This window comes from Ursus maritimus, unplaced genomic scaffold, assembly GCF_017311325.1.
Source record: "Ursus maritimus isolate PB19 unplaced genomic scaffold, ASM1731132v1 scaffold_16, whole genome shotgun sequence".
In the NCBI taxonomy this organism is placed as follows: Eukaryota; Metazoa; Chordata; class Mammalia; order Carnivora; family Ursidae; genus Ursus; species Ursus maritimus.
The window spans coordinates 58,140,062-58,160,046 of record NW_024424008.1 but is presented as its reverse complement, the minus strand read 5'-3'; the positions used below and the strand labels follow the sequence as shown (position 1 = coordinate 58,160,046).

General features: G+C 36.2%; 1 protein-coding gene across 2 annotated transcripts in view; it reads right to left on the bottom strand.

Moving 5' to 3' along the window:
- The window catches only part of LOC103662423 (protein NPAT), a 50,596-nt gene that overhangs the window by 11,753 nt on the left and 18,858 nt on the right, over window positions 1-19,985 (bottom strand). Inside the window, exons 3-12 of one of the 2 annotated variants that reach the window (XM_008690116.2) lie at window positions 14,863-14,923; window positions 13,079-13,151; window positions 10,638-10,678; window positions 9,560-9,805; window positions 8,554-8,635; window positions 6,755-6,842; window positions 6,154-6,245; window positions 5,985-6,072; window positions 1,072-1,168; window positions 319-447 (exon numbers count right to left, since the gene is read on the bottom strand). In XM_008690116.2, coding sequence (XP_008688338.1) covers window positions 319-447; window positions 1,072-1,168; window positions 5,985-6,072; window positions 6,154-6,245; window positions 6,755-6,842; window positions 8,554-8,635; window positions 9,560-9,805; window positions 10,638-10,678; window positions 13,079-13,151; window positions 14,863-14,923 — 997 coding nt within the window. Of the gene's footprint in view, window positions 1-318; window positions 448-1,071; window positions 1,169-5,984; window positions 6,073-6,153; window positions 6,246-6,754; window positions 6,876-8,553; window positions 8,636-9,559; window positions 9,806-10,637; window positions 10,679-13,078; window positions 13,152-14,862; window positions 14,924-19,985 lie in introns of those variants that run through there. The other variant, XM_040631257.1, reaches the window with a different exon arrangement.

Below are 19,985 nucleotides of genomic sequence, written 5' to 3'. Positions count from 1 at the left end.
AATTAAGTTAAATGTTATAGATTTTTGTCAAACTGGACCATACTATTAATACTCAATTGTGCATGTCAAGAATCTACTGCATCATGAAAGAATGAGTACTAAAAATTTACCTCTTATTCAAATTACTAAAAGACTTGGGATTTTTTTTCTTTAATGAAAAGAAAAAACTTAAAAAAAAAAAAAAAAGAAAAACCACCAACAACAAACCCTATGTGGCAATCTGAACAACTACCAAATTAAACCTTACTTTCTGCCTTTAAAATTTTGAGACCAATACTAGGATTTAGATGGAAGATACTAATAAAACCAAATTCTTACCAGATTGTTCTGTCTCAAAAGAACCTTTAACTGCTATATTAGTTTCATCTGCTAAGACTACACTGGGATTGGTTTCCAGGTGCTGACTGGAAATGCCTTGTGATATATTTTTATTATTCTTTGATTTACCTGTTAAAAAGGGAAAAGGGAAATGATTAAATGGTTAAATGATCAAAATAAAAATAAGCATCAGTTAATACAAGCAAATGTTAAATCTTATGTTAAAATTACGGTCTTTTGGATGTTTTTAACATGTTGCCTTGTATATCATTGACAAAAACAAAGATTTTTCCAACAGACCAGTAGTTCTTGAACTTTAGCCTGTATCAGAATCATCTGGAGAATCCAAGAATTTGCATTTTTAACATGTTCTCAGATAATGTTGTATGCTGGTTTGGAGACTACGCTTTGAGAACTACTGCACAAGATCATAAAACTGAGGGCAATGGACAATTTCTTGTATTCCTTTAGTATTATCTGATTGTGTTTAGAGTATAATGTATGTATAGTAGTTGACATCAACATATTTGTGTTGACTGGCGATAATGCCCACAAAAAATATAAAAGGTTCTCCATTTCTACAGCTACAGTTTAAGAAAAAAATAACTCTCAACCCCCTTTCATGGCCTTATGTTTGTTTTGATGAAAATAGGATATTTTTTGAGATGCTCTGAGAATGTTACTTCAGTCTGGTTAAATTGCCAAAGAAACGGAAACATTTTTCTTCCAACTGCCTTGAAACGGTCTACTTACCATAGTCAAAGAGATCAAAGAGTGCCTGAAATGCTGGGTCTGATTCTGTTTGTTCCAATATATCCTGTATAGCTTCCTCAGACATATGGATTTCACTCTGCAAAAAAAAAGAGTGATCCCAATTGAATTAATATATAGTTTTAATACCAGCAAAATAATTAGAGGGCATCTGATAGCTCTAATTTTTATGAATAATTATTTCCCTCCACGAAAATTTCTTCTGATTCTAACACTAGGGTTACTTGAAACAAAAACACGAGAAAGCAGACAGTGAATGTTTCCTAATTCCACTTCATAGAGTTCACTGCTTTGGAGATTATATTCCCAAACATTAAAATAAAATGAACATAGGAACTATAGTTATGTGTGTGTGTACAACTTAAGTCAAGTCACACTATAACTGTTCTTTTTTTAAACTTGACATCCAGCACTAAGTTTACAGTGTGCAGTGTAATGCCCTAACCTACAGATGCCGTGAAGTGATGACCATAGTAAGTTAACATCCGTTATCTCATACAGATACAAAAACAAGAAAAAAAATTATTTTTCCTTGTGAGAACTCTTAGGACCTATCCTCTTAACAAGTTTCAAATAGAACATACAGCAGTGTTAACTAGTCATCATGTTGTACATTACAGCCCAGTACTTACTTATCTTTTATCTAGAAGTTTGTATTTTTGACCACCTTCATCCAATCCCACCCCCCACGCCCTGTCTCTGGTAACCACAAATCTGGTCTATTTTCCCATTAGTTTGGGTGACTTCTATATAAATCTCGCCCCTTTTACCTATCTGCTTTGGTCTCTTAATATTAAATGCTTTCTTCAAATGTTGCACAATCCTTGCTCTTCTATTCACTTTTATTTTTTTAAAGATTTTATTTATTTGTCAGTTGGGCGGGGGGGGGAGAGTGAGCACAAGCAAGGGAAGCTACAGGCAGAGGGAGAAGCAGGCTCCATGTTGAGCAAGGAGCCTGACGCAGCACTCGATCCCAGGGCCCTGGGATCATGACCTGAACTGAAGGCAGCCGCTTAACTGACTGAACCACTCAGCGGCCCCTCGTCTGTTCACATTTAAAAGTAGCATGCCAAAAGCTCCCTGCAAACTCTTTGCTAATGGAGGGAGCTTGTCAATTAATTACCATCTACACAGCAAAATTATTTTACAGGACCATCTGTATTTTTAGTTTTTTTCTTTTGAGCGAGTTAGACATTTTGCTGGGTGAGTATATGACTGACAACATTGTTTCTGGACACAGTGTAAATGCGGACAAGATTCAGAGGTTAACTAATAACTTCCTAAATTTTGCACCCTATCTCCTGCTTGTAGCTGTCTCTACATGTGCTTTCAGAGCTACTGGTACTGAGCCTTTTGGGATTTTGCGCTGTGATTTCTCAAGTTTACCAGCTATTGGGGTAAACCACCACCACCACCACCACCTTTGTTTCCTGTAAAATTTGGGGCAAACAGATTATATTGATACTTCACACATGGATGAGATAGATTCTCAGTGAAAGCCTAGAGTAGTATGCCAGAGGGTATGTAATGTAGCTGGACAAAAATCTTTTTTTCCATTTGCATTAATTTTACATGAAGATGTAAGTTTAAAAAATACAAAAAAAGAAAAAACCCAGAAAAAAAAAAGCAAAAGTAATAAATCTTTTTAGCTAAAACATTAGATTTCATAGAAGTTACAGTACTTCTGACTAGGGTCTTCATTTACTCTTATTCCAATAGTTGGAGATTTAAAATTCTCAATTTTAGTTATTTATAAATCATCCCACAATATCATATTCTTCAAGGCATACATGTGAATTCCATGAGATAGGAAATTCACACGGAGCGAGAATTAAAATATAACTTTCACAAAGTTTTTATAAAAATGCCCATAAAATGAAAAGAAAAACTTGTTTGAAGTTAAGGAGCCAGTTTACTTTGATTATGGGGATGTACAGAGAACATCAACAATTCTCGATGAAATGTGATTTGGCAGGAGTCCAGGAACTTGAGCAAGTACTTCTATATCCAGGAAGCTGAAAATTTACAGTCATGTAAATAATGTCAAGAACACAATGTAAGCAAATTATGAAATGGCGGATACGGTCTTAATAAAAGCTAATGTTGACGAAATGCATTTTTCTAGTAGTTGTTTTATTCTCGAGTTTAAGAATTAGGATAAAAAAAAACCCTGAAATGAATGTTCCAAAGGTAACTTGCAAATCAATCTTCTAAATATTTTTAAAACTCAAGGTATAATTTACACACAATAAAAATGCACAGATCTTAAGTCCACAGTTCAGTGGGCTTTGACAATTTTAAGGACTGTGTAACCACCACTCCAATAAAAAGTTGGTGGAAGTGTACAACTCTTGATCTCAGGGCTGTGAGTTCGAGCCCCTTGTTGGCTGTAGAGATTACTTAAAAATATTAAAAAAAAAAAAAAAAAAAGAGTAAAACATTTCCACCGCCCAAGAAAACCACACATCTACTATATATACCGTTCCCTTTTTCAGAAAATTCCTCCTTTGGCAAATTACTATCCTCACCCTCACTCAGTCAACAACTTCTGATTTCTATCAGCATGAATTTGTGTTGCCTACTTTAGAACTTCATACAAACAGAAGCACACTATGTACATACATTCTTTTAGTCTACCTTCTTTGATCAACGTATGTTTGAGAATCATCCACGTATTATTTCATCTCATCCATGTTATATGTAGCTCAGTCCTTTCTATTGTTCACCAGTATTCTATTTTATGACTGTCAAAATTTGTTTATTCCTTTTTTGTTGATGGACATCTGGTTTTAGTGTTTATTAGGAACAACGCTGTTAAAAAATATTCTTGTAGAAGTTTTTTTATAAACATATGTGAACATATTTGTTTCTCTTGGATAAAAACCTAGTAAATGCCAGGTCGTGAAGGTGTATAGGTGTATACATAACTTGTTAACTATCAGTTTCCCGAACAGGTTGTACTATTTCATAACTTCCCACTGGCAATTTTTCAGAGTTCCAGTCGTTACACATCCTGGTCAACATCTGGTATTGTCAGATCTTTAACTTTCAGCCATTGCAGTGAATACGAAATGGTATCTCACTGTATTCTTAACTTTCAATTGCCAAATGACAAATAATGTTAGTTTTTCATGGCCTTAGTGGCCCTTCCTCTATCTTCTTTTGTCTGGTCCAGTCCTTTACCCCTTTCTTAAAATAGGTGCTTTATCCTTTTATTATTGATTTGTGGGAGCTCCTTCTATACTCTGGATAAAAATTTTTTGTCAGATACATGTATTACGAATATTTTCTCCAAGTTGGAAGTTTGACTTTTAATTTTTTGTTAATGAGGATTTTAACAAGCAGGTATTTTAAGTTTTAAGAAGCTTTTTTTTTTTTAGCTGATTTTTTTTTTAAACTTATTTGTGTAGCCTAAGAAATCTTGCCTACTCCAAGATCACAAAGACTTGTGAATATTTTTGAAATTCCTACTTCACTTGTCAACAGGCTAATTACTTCTCAGTGAATCTGATCTTTTTACTACTCATTTGGGCAATCTGTCTTGCTGTTTGTTCTTTAAAAAAGTTATTTAAATCTGAATTTTTAACTTTTCCCAAATATACAATATTACAAAGCAAGAACAGAGGGTTATGTCTTCTCTTTTTTTATAACTTCTTGCAGTACTTAACACAGTGCCTTGATTATGGGAAGTATCTGATGTTTGTGGAGAAAATATAAACAAGCAATTGAAGACTAAAAATTTAGAAGAGGGTGTATTCATTTGTTAAACATTAAGACAGAAGTTTCTAAAAAGTACTGGTAGATAATTTAAAGTTGCTTTAAAAAGTTTGTCATATTTTGTTAAATTTACTGAACTTCACTCTGGGAAAACATAGGAAATTTTTTTTTTTAAAGAACTTTAAAAAAAATTCAGTGGTTTTACCTAGAATTCACCCGAAAGCAAACCTGCTATAATGAATTCATTTGGTGGGCATAGCAACAAGAATGGATTATACCATCTTAAGAGTCCAAGTAAAGGATGTGTTACCATCACAACCTCAGCTGCTCTTGAGGAAGGATATTTGCACAAGAACAAATCTTTTTTTTTTAAACACATGAACACATAAAGATAAATTGTTAAATTCTTCCTTTACAAGCTGATGCTCTTCCATCTTCACTATCACTGAATAGCAACAGTGACTGCAATCCCATCTTCCTTCTCTTGGCAGTAAACCATCACACAATTTATTCATTTAGTTAGTAACCTTTCCTTTTTAAAGTGTCTTGTTCATTTTACTTGGATTCATTATATACCCTTAACATATACTTTCATTGTTTCCTCACATTATTATACCGTCTGTAGCAATGTAAAAGAAATGCAATTTATACAACGTTGTACAGTACTGTTGCTTACTACACACAAACATACCCACTCATGAATCTTTAAGTATTAAATACTTAGATATTGATGACTGATTGTTGTATGGCTGTAGTAATGTGTTTTACTAATATGTGGAAGAATTAAGAGATATTACATGGGTTAGAGATGTCTTATTACTTTTATCATTTAAACGATACAATTTACACTGCTTATTTGCAAATTCACTAATAAATTTTCAACAACAGATTACATTTATGTTTGGATAACGTAGAAAATCTCTATCTAAAATTATTATCTTAAATAATTTTATACATCTATTGGCAATGGTTTTCGTTTTTTGGTCAAGATTTTATTTTTTTAAGTAATCTCTATAACCAGCATGGAGCTCCAACTTATAACTCCAAGATCAAGAGTTGCATGCTGTCCTGACTGGAGCCAGGCAGGCACTCCTTGGCAATGGTTTTGAAATAAAACCAAAATACCATCAGTTTTAACTATGAGTATATGCACTATACACACACCCCCTAACCTGTACCTGAAGTCCCAGCAGTTCATCAATCGAAGTCTCTGGTTCTGTAGGGTTGCTCTCTGTCTGCTTAGGTATTTGTGCAATATTGTTGTCGCTGTAATACAGAAAGAAAAATTTTTACCCTAGCTCTCAATTAGGTGAAAACAATTAGACATCATCAACACACATAGCTTACCTAGTCAAAAATTTATTAATGTTTTCTGCAAGCTTTTCTTGAAGAGATTTGTTACTTAATATTTTTTCTCTTGCATTTTCAATAACCATTTGCTGGAAAAGAAAGTCAATATTAGTAAAAGAATAAGGTAGAGTTCTAGTTAATGGGAGCTAGCACGTTTTAATAGATCTAGGTGGAAACTCAGTTATGGTGGCTCCCTTCGCATTATTACTTGAATTCTGTACTTCACGAGTGTTTTCACAGATCCTTCACCAACTCTTTCTTCATTGATTACAAAACACAGTTCTGAACTCTAACTTTTCATACAAGGTTTTTAATAATCTGACTCTAGTAAAATGCCCTATCATGTTGCATAATCCAGCCTCCACAATGTATTTACACCTCCCTAAACACAGCACTGATTCTTACTTGCTGCACTTGCACAGCCACCTATTCTAAATGGACTGTCTCCTACTCATACATTTTACTACTCTCTATCCCAAGGCAATTACCCTACAGTTTTATAGAAATACTGTAACAAATGCCACACACACACACGTAAATATTAGTATTTTAAAACTCAGGAGTATCTCAAACTGCAAAGCTCGGTAAGGTCACTTACTTTTTCTACTGCAAATGCATTTGGATCCTGGAAATTCCGTATCGTTGAATGAGGCCCAGACAAAGTGTTATTTTTCCTTTGAGATTCACTGAAACACATTTTAAAGCTTGTCTTTTACCTACTATGAAAAACAGACTTAATGATAATTACATACACAGATATAAATCTTAAGACCATGGAAGAACAGGTAGTTTCCCTTTTTGTGGTAGCAACAAAGGGCTAGAGGAGAAAACCATTATTACACTTGCATTAATAAGAAATGAATCTGAGGTCCAGCTTTACCACTTACTATGTGCTCTGTGGCAAGGTAAGTTCTGACTATTTGTTTTTAAGGTTTTATTTATTTGACAGAGAGAGAAAGAGAGCATGAGCACAAGCAGGGGGAGCAGCAGGCAGAGGGAGAGGGAGTAGGCTCCCTGTGGAGCAGGGAGCCCAGTTCTGGCTTTTTGACCTACTTTATAATGGGATAAGATCAACTGCATTATTAGGTTTATGAAAGAACTGAATAAAATGAAGTATGTGTAAAAACTTTTTAAATTTAATTTTTCTTTTTCTTTTTTTTTGAGACCATGCTCACAAACTGGGGGTGGGGAGAGGGCAGAGGAAGGAGAGAGAATCTTTTTTTTTTTTTTTTTTGGCAGTCTATTATAATTTTTAATATCTTTTTTGGCAATTTTTAAAAATTTAAATTCAATTAATTAACATATAGTATATTATTAGTTTCAGAGATAGAGTTTAGTGATTCGTCAGTTGCATACAACACCCAGTGCTCATTACATCACGTGCCCTCCTTAAAGCCCATCACCCAGTTACCCCATCCTCCCATGACCTCCCCTCCAGCAACCCTCAGTTTGTTTCCTAGGAATAAGAGTCTCTTACTGGTTTGTCTCCTTCTCTGATTTAGTCTTATTTTTCCCTCCCTTCCCCTATGATCCTCTATTTTGTTTCTTAAATTCCACATTAGAATGAGATATGAAAATTGTCTTTCTGTGATTGACTTATTTCACTTAGCTGAGAGAATCTTAAGCAGGCCCCACGCCCAGCAAGGAGCCCAATGTGGGGCTCGATCTCATGACCCTGAGATCACTACCTGAGCTGAAATCAAGAGTCGGACACTTAACCGACTAAGCCACCCAGGCGCCCCTGTGTGAGACTTTTTAAAAAGGCCAAGGTTTCTATAAATGTTAGGTACTGTTACAGTTGTTTTACTACTAAAACAATTAAAAAATAAATAAAAAAACAAAAATTCAAAGGCCGAGGTCAGCTCTGAATGAGAGATAACCAACAATAAAAACTCTAACAAAAATACCCATGGCATGGCATTAAGAAATCAGAAAAAGCTTTTAAAAACTATTCTCTCTCTTTTCCGAAATATCCTTTAAACAAAGACACGCAGGTTAAGTACAGAAAGAACTTTGGTCTCAGGGACTCCCTGAAAAAATTTCTGACTTTAAGACTTGAAATATGTTTCTGGACCTGCTAGTATTATTCCTATTTATTTAAAAAACACACTTATTTAAAAAAAATCTGAGATACCACCAATTTTAAGACATTTTTATGTACTTACTACAGAAAAAACAGATTTCCAATGAAAGAGTGATAAGCCATTGAATTTAAGATACAACCTGATTTCAAGGAGGTTAAAATGTGGGAAAAAAATGCATTTCAGAATGGGTATAATAGTAAATATTCCCAGGAACTGAATCAATTCTTGTTATTTTATTCATAATGTAAATATGGTGGTATAATTCTTCAATTTTAGTGGTTACTGGAAACTCATCCTTTCGAAAAGTATTTACCTTTTGCGCCTAGCAGGAGACATTACTGTGGTCTGAGTTTTCTTTTCCTGAGGACCAGGAATGATATTTAAAGCCTCTCCAGCTGTATTTCAAAAAAAAACAAAGCATCAAGTCAAGGACATGGAATAGTTTTCTAAGCTTGAATTAATGGAATAAGTAGCATTACATAATGATTCTTATTTTATATTGAACTCAGCATACACTGAATACTATGGCAAGGGACTGTAAAATATACTAAGATGGGTAATATATACTACGACTTAAGGTTTTACAATACAGTACAAGTACAGTACAGTCCCAAGAAAAAATAACATGGAAGAACAGAGGAACTGTAAGAAGTATAAACTGAGCATACACTACAGTGTGCTATGTATACTAAGTGTTTTTACCCAGAGGTGTAAACGAGGTTGGAGAAAAGATGAAAAGGAGGGATAATGTAATGGACGGCGATGACTTTTAGCTGCACAGAAGAGAAAGAAGACTGGTCTAAGAAGTGAGAGAGCTGGCACCTGAATTTTTATCCCAACTCTGCTATTAACTAGTTTTTGCCCCTTACTATCACGTGTTTTCAATAGTTTCAAGTATACAATAAGCGAGATATACCGGATGGTCTCTAGTTTATCCCTAGCTCTCAGATTCACAGACACACAAAGGATCTGCAACAACAGAGACGGAGGTGTACTGGAAGACATTCCTCAACATAGAACAGACTGGCATGAACAAAGGTAAGGAGGGAGTCAAATGTAATGTGTAATACTTTTAAAATCAAGTATAACAAGAATCTTTTCTATCCTTTAGTCAGAACAGAAATAAGAATCCCAGGCTAAAATGTCTCATAAGTACGGTAATATGCTTACTTGAAGGCAAACCTACCCCAAGTCAGTTCTACTTCCAGCCTTTTTTTTTGCTATAATTTTATAAAACGAGTATTAAGACAGTGTAGTGTATCATCTATTTATACAGTCTGACTAAAAACAAAACTTCAGAGAAGCAAATTTCAACTTACTGGCAGCAGTGTCTTGTGACTGTGAATGGTTGACCACTACAAAATTTGACCTCAAAGGAGCTGAAATCTGGCCAGCTGGCCGCATAACCTGTGCGGCTGCTGGAGGAGGAGCAGTAGGAACAGTAGGAGCAGTGGTACACTGTCCCGAAAGATACGCCAGAGTCAGCAACTCTGAGTTGACGGGAGCTGCTTGAGCCGCAAGCCTTCTCTGCCGTTTGATTTCTGCAATTCCACTTCTTGTTCGGACTGAAACATGGAGCATTTAAAAAGTTAGCTGTCGGACTACTCTGGCAATTTTAACAAGTCTCCATGATACACGTCCGACTACTTAACATGTGAAATTTACAGAACTGAAAAAGAGCCCTTCAAAGTATCAACTAAGTTTATGTTGAAATTACATGGTAATTTCCTATGAAACAAACTCAAGTGAGTACAGCTGACCCTTGTACAGCACAGGGGTTGGGAGCACCGACCCTCTGCACAGCTGAAAATCCAACTATAACCTAGGACTCCCCAGAAACTTAACTAATAGCCTACTGTTGACCAGAAGCCCAGCCAATAACCAATAGTTGATTGTATTTTGTATGTTACATTATATCGTATTCTTACAACAACGTAGAGAAAACAAAATGTTATTAAGAAAATCATAGGCAGCGAAAATACTCTTATACTCCTGTACTGTATTTACAGAAAAAATCCGTGAATAAGTGGACCCACACAGTTCAAAGCAGTGTGGTTCAAGGGTCATCTGTACACACAAATTTCATAAATCTACGAGTATATTTCTTCTGTAATAATTCATACTGATAATACCTCTACAAATTAAGAAACAAACCTATGAAGTAAGAATTAAAAAGATGTGAATACATGAGAGCCAATGAGAAAAAGTAGGGAGTATTTCAAACGCTGATTTCTACGATAAATGAAAATATTTCCTATTATAATAACTGTATTTAGAAGAGCGGTTTAAACAAAACAGATACTTAGCACAAATGTACTATTAATGAAAATGTTCATCTGATCGTTTGAGTCTAAAGTAATTCTGAACATCATTTATAGTTTAAAGTTGAATACCAACCTCTCTGATTAGCAACAAACCCTGGGGAACTTTGCATGCTCCTAACAAATAAAACAAAATAGTTAGACATTAAAAAATTTCTGCTGCCAAGATACACTCTAATTTAGTAATAGGCCTGACGTAAACTGAATTAAAAGGCAATAGATCTCTCTCAGACAAAAAAGACAAGCACATTTTTTTTGAGGGATGACCAAATCTTACTTGCTTTAGAAGAGCATAATGTAAGCACACTCACGCACACATGATTTTCACCATCAAGCTTCCATCCAGTGCAGTATGCATTAGAGAACTCTGATACCCCATTAAGAATTTGACTTGACTTTAGGAAGTCTATATATTTAAGAAAGCTAAGTATAAAATGTTATGGCTATTAATTACCTTTACCACTAGAGATACCTTCCCAGAGAAATTCTGATTTCACATAGGACTCCATAAATACTTAAAATCCCAAAGTTAATTTCAAAGGACATCCTGCTTTTACTAAATTTATGACTATAAAACTATTTTATTCAGCCTCTAATAAGAGAGAAAAGCAAACATAATACACAATATAAGGTGAGTCTCTTTTTATTATTACCCAATCACAGATACTGCTACCTTCCTGGGAAATCTGTTAAATAAGTCTTTACCAACAAGAGCAACAAAACTTACTAAACTGATTAAGCATTTAAAAAAACATATTATTTATTATTTGAGAGAGAGAGCAAGAGAAAGAGAGAGAGAAAGAAAAGGACAGAGGGGGAGTGAGAGGGAGAAGCAGACTCCCCGATGAGCAGAGAGAGCCCAAAGAGGGGCTTGATTCCAGAACCCTGAGATCATGACCTGAACCAAAGGCAGATCCTTAACCGACTGAGCCACCCAGGCGCCCCTGAATAAGCATTTTAAGAGACAAACCAATCTGGAGAATACCTGGCTAAGAGCCTTTTATTTTTATGTAGTATCTTGTCAATAAGATATCTCAGTAACTTTATAAATATTTATAGGTGTTAAATTGTGAATGCCTTTTTTAAAAAAAGATTTTTCAAATTTATTTATTTATTTAGAGAGAGACCGTGTGAGTGGGGGGAGAGGCAGAAGGAGAGAATCTCAAGCAGACTCCCTGTTGAGGGGGTAGCCCGATGCGGGGCTCAATCCCATGACCCCAAGATCAGGACCTGAGCAGAAATCAAAAGCTGGATGCTTAACTGACAGAGCCACCCAGGTGCCCCAAACTGCGAATGTTTTTGAAGATTATTTGAAAGGGAAGAAATGAGTTGAAAAGTGGAGGAAAAGGTAAGACTATCCTATAAGATGTGGTACAAAGTTAAATAGAAAGCATTTGGAGTCATTTCAGCAGTTTAAACTGAGGAAGGAAATGGAGCCCCTACTGAGTTTTTTTTTTTTTTTTTAAAGATTTATTTATTTTACATAGAGAGAGAAAGACAGAAGGAGCAGAAGGGGCTGAGGGACAGGGAGATTTCCAGGCAGATTCCCTGCTGAGCACAGAGCCCCACATGGAGCTCGATCTCACAACCATGAGATCATAACCTGAGCAGAAACAAGAGTAGGATGCTCAACTGACTGAGCCACCCAGGCGCCCCAAGACCCTGCTGAATTTATGTTGGGTATTCACCTGTAGCTCTGCGAGAAAGGGTAAAAAACTCCAGTTTTCATACTAGATTCTAAAGTTAAATAAGAGATGTTATAACTGATACCAATAAGGGCTGGCATCCAAGGCCACGACCCAGGTAAAAGGTGGACACTGCTACCATGAAGAAATTCTACAATTAGAAGATTCCAGAAGTAGCATTACTATTCAAGTTTGTTTATTTATAGGGTAGGAACCAATGAGGCATGAATTCAACATATCAATTCTTTGCATGAGTAATGAAGATGCAACTACGTACAGGAATTCACACACGACTGGCATTAGATTTGTATTCTAGCCAGAGACCTGCCTCTAAGTTGCTATGGGAACTTGGGAATGTCATTAAACATGTGTAAATCTCAATTTCATTTTTTTTAAAAAAGATTTATTTATTTATTAGCTAGAGAGAGTGCATGTGAGAGAGAGTGCATGAGAGTACGAACAAGGGGAGCGACAGACAGAAGGAGAAGCAGGCTCCCTGCTGAGTAAGGCGCCTGATGCAGGACTGGATCCTAGGACCCTGGGATCATGACCTGAGCCGAAGGGAGCCGCTAACCGAATGAACCACCCAGGTGTCCCCCAATTTCCTTTTTTCTGAACATTTTATTCAAGTATGCATTTTATGTCAAATCATTCCAATAAGAAACAAATGAGTATCAATAATCTCTAGAGTAAATTTAAAATTAGATCAGTATCATAGAAATGCACTGAGTGGGTCACAAGAAGATTTAAACCTGAACAGCTTCCTACATGTGTTTGCATTCCAAAATCATCACGCATGTTCTCATAAGCTTCTATATAGGCTTTTTATTACCTGATCTGAGAAAGTGTATGGTCTAACTTCTTCCATAGAGATGACATAATTGCTGGGACATCATTTGACGTTTCTAGATCATAAGGGGAAAAGTTTCTTAATAAATACAGTTGAAGAAAATTCACCAATTCATTTAAACACAAAATGAACAAGGAAAACAAACTTTTCTCTAAGCTGTTGACATATGTTGGAAACTAAGAAATAAGCCTATTTTGTAAAATGACCTGCAAAGCTATAAATGAGGCTGCCTTCTTTTCTCAAGCCCTTGAGTATCAGATGCAATGAGGGGAAGCCTCTGAAGCTTTTATAGATCAATTTTATATCTTCTTTGTATTAAAAAAAACTATTTTTTTTAAGATTTATTTTTAAGTAATCTCTATATCCGACGTGGGGTTCAAACTCACAACCCTGAGATCAAGAGTTGCCTGCTCCACCAACTGAGCCAGCCAGGTGCCCCCCAAAAGGACAAAACTATTTTAAATCTGTTCTATTTGACATTATGTTACATTTCAAAGTTAATCAAAATAATCTGATTTATAATATATACCATAAAGGTTCTGCAAACTCCTGTGAATATGGAAATTATTTTTCCACAACCAATGTTTTTATGTCCAAATCACTGCGACTGCGCAACCCCTTAATAAAAGCCCCACCAGTTACTATACTTAGAGTTACAGGTACAATTCCTGAGACCGGTTTAATTTTTTTTTAGGGTATGCTCTAAAAGCCCACAGTGATGGGAAACTTCTATGATATTTAAAATCTTTACCGTATACTTATAAAAAAACTCAAACCAGAGAAAGTTACCCAACATAAAAATGGGATTAAATCTTTGTATTCCAATAGCATATTGTTTCTGAAGTTATTTACACTCTAAATATTCCTGTAAGAATCTTTAGGCTATCACATTCTTTCTAGTGCTGTGATCTTAGAAAAGTTATTTGGCTTCTCTAATCCTCAGTTTTCTGATACTTAAAAATGATCTTAAAATAATCTAGCTGCCAAGAGACAGAAACGCAATAAAGTAATAAATAAGCACTTTCCTTTTTTTCAATGTTACTGTTTTATAGTAATTATTTTGTTAATGTTGTGAATTACAAAAATAATCAGTATTAGAGAATAAAATAAATAATTTCAACTTTCCCCCTAAAATATTAACTTAGGCAAGTATTATTTCATAATCTGGCTAACACAGACCAGAATTTTATGACTGGTTCCTGTGTTGAGATTTAGATACCAAGACCTTAAAATTAAAATATTGATTTGAAATTCTTTTTTTTTTTTTAAAGATTTTATTTATTTATTTGACAGAGAGAGACAGCCAGCAAGAGAGGGAACACAGGCAGGGGGAGTGGGAGAGGAAGAAGCCAGGCTCCCAGCGGAGGAGCCTGATGTGGGGCTCGATCCCAGGACTCTGGGATCATGTCCTGAGCTGAAGGCAGACGCTTAATGACTAAGCCACCCAGGCGCCCCAGATTTGAAATTCTGTAACACATAGCAATGCCTGTTCATCAGTTTAGACAGCTGGACTTATGAGGTTTATTTTTTAAGAAAATTATTTTCTGGTTAAATTCACTAGCATCAGATTTTTGCCATTTACTTATTAATCAATATAAATGCAAACTAATTAGATATTTCCCAGTAAAACCTATCTCATCATAACTGAGACAAGTTTTCTTTTGGCTTTTAAGAGGCATTAGTGCCCTTTAAAAATTACTTCTAATTAAAGCAATTAGATAAATGCTATATAAAATAGAAAAGAATCCCTGACCCTCAATTCTTACCTTTTGCTTTCATAGCTACATATTCATTCAGAATTGTTGTCAAGTTTTTTCCAAACAAGGACTGAAAAGAAAAAGATCATGCATTACAAAAATTGTGCAATACTACTACTAATTTCCCACCATAAAACATTTCACTGTATAAGGTTATAAAAGATATGGATCTTTCGATGAAGAACAGATTAGGGTAAGAACAGATTATCAAAAATGAAGAGTCACTTAAGTTAGGGGTTGCATCAAATCTACGAGTCAAGACTCTTCTTGCCTGTTCAAATAAGACACTGTGACTATGTTTCATTAGCTAAGAGAGTCCAAAGGCAGAAAAGCAGTTTTCAGCTGCGGGGTATGGATCCAGTCCCATAACTCTTTAAAAACAATAAGGACCCACTCCTAATTTGCCCTTTCTATCCTGAAAGCCATGTAAACCTGCCAAAAAACACAGTGGGGGGAAAAAAACTCACCTAGCATAAGAAAGAGCCTTCTTAAGGATCAGCACCTTGCTATTTTCACTTCCATACTCTCACAAACTCATTTCCCCCATTCCTCCTACTATTAAAGTGCAGGTTATTACCTCAAGTTTGAGGTCATAAGAATCTGGAAGGTTTACTTTCATATGTAAAAGTGAACATGTTGTTAACTCGTAGAGTCATTTGTTGTGAAGATTAAGTAAGGATACATGAAACATGTCTAAGACAACATCTAACACAGGACAGGTGATCAGTTTCCTTTTCTCTCCTCAAGATTTCTACTTTGTTCTGTCTTAACTAAAGCCTGAGAAGTTTGGGTATTTGCTTAATGCTAACTTGCTCATGATACCTTGCTTTATTTCTAGTAGCTAATAATTTATGAATGACTGATACTGTGTCCCCCCAAATTCATCTCAGGACACAGTGAGAAAGTGACCATCTACCAAGCCAGGAAGATAGCCCTCACCAGGAACTGAATCAGGGGCACTTTGATCTCAGACTTCCCAGGCTCCAGAACCGGGAGAAGATATAGGGGCTGGGTGTGCATGTAGCTACTGGAGGACCACTGCAGCTGTCCCTCACAGCACAAAGAGCTACACAACCACACAGACATGCCAATCCATGTAAATAAACACACCGTATAGATTTGTAGAAATATTAAATATGGCTTCATAGTGGTATCTCTGACTATGACTCAACACCACAGGTTTCATTCTTAGGCTTATTTCTATCTTCTTTCTCTCAGAGAATCCTGGCTCCAGTTATCTACAATACATTTTACTTATTTGCTGAGAATGGCTAATTCAGAGGAACTCAGAGGAATTTATGTAAGATTCATTCCTGCTATTGTGTGAATAAACAGTATGTTACTTTTATTGCTTAGTAGTATTCGATTCTTTGACTATGCCATAGTTCACCTACTTACTGGCTGAAGGACAGTGTGGTTGTTTTTGGTTTTTATCCATCACAGATGAACATTAGTGTGCACTTTTTGTGTGAACGTGTTTTTCAATTCACCTGGATAAATATCTGGGAGTACGAGTGCTGGGTCACATGGGGAATGTAGGTTTAACTTTACAAACAATTGTCAATCTGTTTTCCAAAGTGGTTTATGATTTTACATTCTCATCAGCAATGAATGAGTTCCTGCTGCTTGCATCCTTACTGCTAAGTATCTGATAGTTTTTAAATTTTTACATTAGCCATTCTTTTATTTTTTTAATGTTTTTTTTATTATGTTAGTCACATACAGTACATCCCTGGTTTCTGATGTAAAGTTCCATGATTCATTAGTTGCATATAACACCCAGTGTACCATGCAACTCGTGCCGTCCTTACTACCCATCACCAGTCTATCCCATTCCCCCACCCCCCCCTCTCATGTTTCATTCCCCCTTCTGATTACCCCCCTTTCTTTATCCCTTTCTTCCCCTACTGATCATTCTAGTTCTTATGTTCCATAGATGAGAGAAATCATATGATAGTTGTCTTTCTCTGCTTGACTTATTTCACTTAGCATTATCTCCTCCAGTGCTGTCCATGTTGTAACAAATGTTGAGAACTCGTTCTTTCTGATAGCTGAGTAATATTCCATTGTATATATGGACCACAACTTCTTAATCCAGTCATCTGTTGAAGGGCATCTCGGCTCCTTCCACGATTTAGCTATTGTGGACAATGCTGCTATGAACATTGGGGTGCATATGGCCCTTCTCTTCATTACATCTGTATCTTTGGGGTAAATACCCAGTAGTGCAATGGCTGGGTCATAGGGTAGCTCAATTTTTAACTTTTTAAGGGACCTCCACACTGTTTTCCAGAGTAGCTGTACCAACTTGCATTCCCACCAACAATGTAGGAGGGATCCCCTTTCTCCACATCCTCTCCAACAATTGTTGTTTCTTGCCTTGTCTATTTTTGCCATTCTAACTGGCGTAAGGTGGTATCTTAGTGTGGTTTTGATTTGAATTTCCCTGATGGCTAATGATTTTGAACATTTTTTCATGTGTCTGTTAGCCATTTGTATGTCTTCATTGGAAAAGTGTCTGTTCATATCTTCTGCCCATTTTTTGATTTGTTTATTTGTTTCTCGTGTATTGAGTTTGAGAAGTTCTTTGTAGATCTTGGATACCAGTCCTTTATCTGTAGTGTCATTTGCAAATATCTTCTCCCATTCCGTGGGCTGCCTCTTAGTTTTTCTGACTGTTTCCTTGGATGTGCAGAACCTTTTAATCTTGATGAAGTCCCATAAATTCATTTTATCTTTTGTTTCTCTTGCCTTTGGGGATGTGTCATGAAAAAGGTTGCTTTGGCCGATGTCGTAGAGGTTGCTGCCTATGTTCTCCTCTAGAATTTTGATGGATTCCTGTCTCACATCGAGGTCTTTCATCCATTTGGAGTTTATTTTTGTGTATGGTGTGAGAGAGTGGTCAAGTTTCATTCTTTTGCATGTAGCTGTCCAATTTTCCCAGCACCATTTATTGAAGAGACTGTCTTTTTCCCACCGGATGTTTTTTCCTGCTTTATCAAATATTAGTTGCCCAAAGAGCCGAGGGTCCATTTCTGGGCTCTCTATTCTGTTCCATTGGTCTATGTGTCTGTTTTTGTGCCAGTACCATGCTGTCTTTGTGATCACAGCTTTGTAGTACAGCTCGAAATCCGGCATTGTGATGCCCCCAGCTTTGTTTTTCCTTTTCAACAGTTCCTTGGAGATTCGGGGCCTTTTCTGTTTCCATACAAATTTAAGGACTGTTTGTTCCAGTTCTTTGAAAAATGTCCTTGGTATTTTGATCGGGATAGCATTGAAAGTGTAGATTGCTCTGGGTAGCATGGACATTTTAACTATGTTAATTCTTCCGATCCATGAGCATGGAATATCTTTCCATCTTTTTATGTCTTCCTCAATGTCTTTCAAGAGTGATTTATAGTTTCTAGAATATAGGTCCTTTACGTCTCTGGTTAAGTTAATTCCAAGGTAACGTATGGTTTTTGGTGCTATTGTAAATGGGATGGATTCCCTAATTTCTCTTTCTTCGGTCTCGTTATTCGTGTATAGAAATGCAACTGATTTCTGAGCATTGATTTTGTATCCCGCCACGTTACTGAATTGCTCTATAACTTCTAATAGTTTGGGAGTGGCTTCTTTTGGGTTTTCCATATAGAGTATCATGTCATCTGCAAAGAGAGACATTTTGACTTCTTCTTTGCCAATTTGAATACCTTTGATCCCTTTTTGTCGTCTGATTGCTGTTGCAAGGACTTCTAGTACTATGTTGAATAATAGTGGCGAGAGTGGGCATCCTTGTCGAGTTCCTGATCTTAAGGGAAAGGCTTCCAGCTTTTCCCCATTGAGAATAATATTTGCAGTAGGCTTTTCATAGATGGCTTTTATGAGATTGAGAAATGTACCTTCTATTCCTACACTCTGAAGGGTTTTAATCAGGAAAGGATGCTGTATTTTGTCAAATGCTTTTTCGGCATCGATTGAGAGGATCATATGGTTCCTGAGTCTTTTCTTGTTGATATGATGTATCACGCTGATTGATTTGCGAATATTGAACCACGCTTGCATCCCAGGTATGAATCCCACTTGATCGTGATGGATAATCCTTTTAATGTACTGTTGGATTCTATTAGCAAGTATCTTGTTGAGGATTTTGGCGTCCATATTCATTAGGGAAATCGGTCTGTAATTCTCCTTTTTGATGGGGTCTTTGCCTGGTTTGGGGATCAAGGTAATATTGGCCTCATAGAATGAGTTTGGTAGCTTTCCTTCTGTTTCTATTTTTTGAAATAGCTTTAGGAGAATAGGTATTATTTCTTCTTTGAATGTTTGGTAGAATTCCCCAGGAAAACCGTCCGGGCCTGGAGTTTTGTTATTTGGAAGGTTGTTTATCACTGACTCAATTTCTTCATAATTAATTGGCCTGTTTAAGGAATCAATTTCTTCCGGTTTCAATCTTGGTAGTTTATAGGTTTCCAGGAAGGATTCCATCTCTTCCAGATTGCTTAGTTTATTGGCATATAGCTGTTGATAAAAATTTCTAATAATCCTTCCAATTTCAATGGTGTTCGTCGTGACCTCTCCTTTTTCATTCATAATTTTAATAATCTGGGTCCTTTCTCTTTTCTTTTGGATAAGTCTTGCCAGTGGTCTGTCAATTTTATTGATTCTCTCCAAGAACCAGCTTCTAGTCCTGTTGATCTGCTCTACTGTACTTCTGGTTTCTGCTTGATTGATTTCAGCTCTAATTTTGGTCAACTGCTTCCTCGTGCGTGGATTAGGCCTGTCCCTCTGTTGCTGTTCCAGCTTCTTGAGGTGAGAATATAAAAACTGCATTTTAGATTTTTCTATTCTTTTGAGTGAGGCTTGGATGGCTATGTATTTCCCCCTTAGGACTGCCTTTGCAGTATCCCATAGGTTTTGGACTGTTGTATTTTCATTCTCATTGGTCTCCATAAATTGTTTAATTTGATTTTTGATTTCCTGGTTTATCGAGTCATTCCTGAGCAGGATGGTTCTTAGTCTCCAAGTGTTTGAGTTTCTTCCAAATTTTTCCTTGTGGTTGAGTTCCAATTTCAGAGCGTTGTGGTCTGAGAATATGCAGGGAATAATTTCAGTCTTTTGGTATCAGTTGAGACCTGTTTTGTGACCCAGAA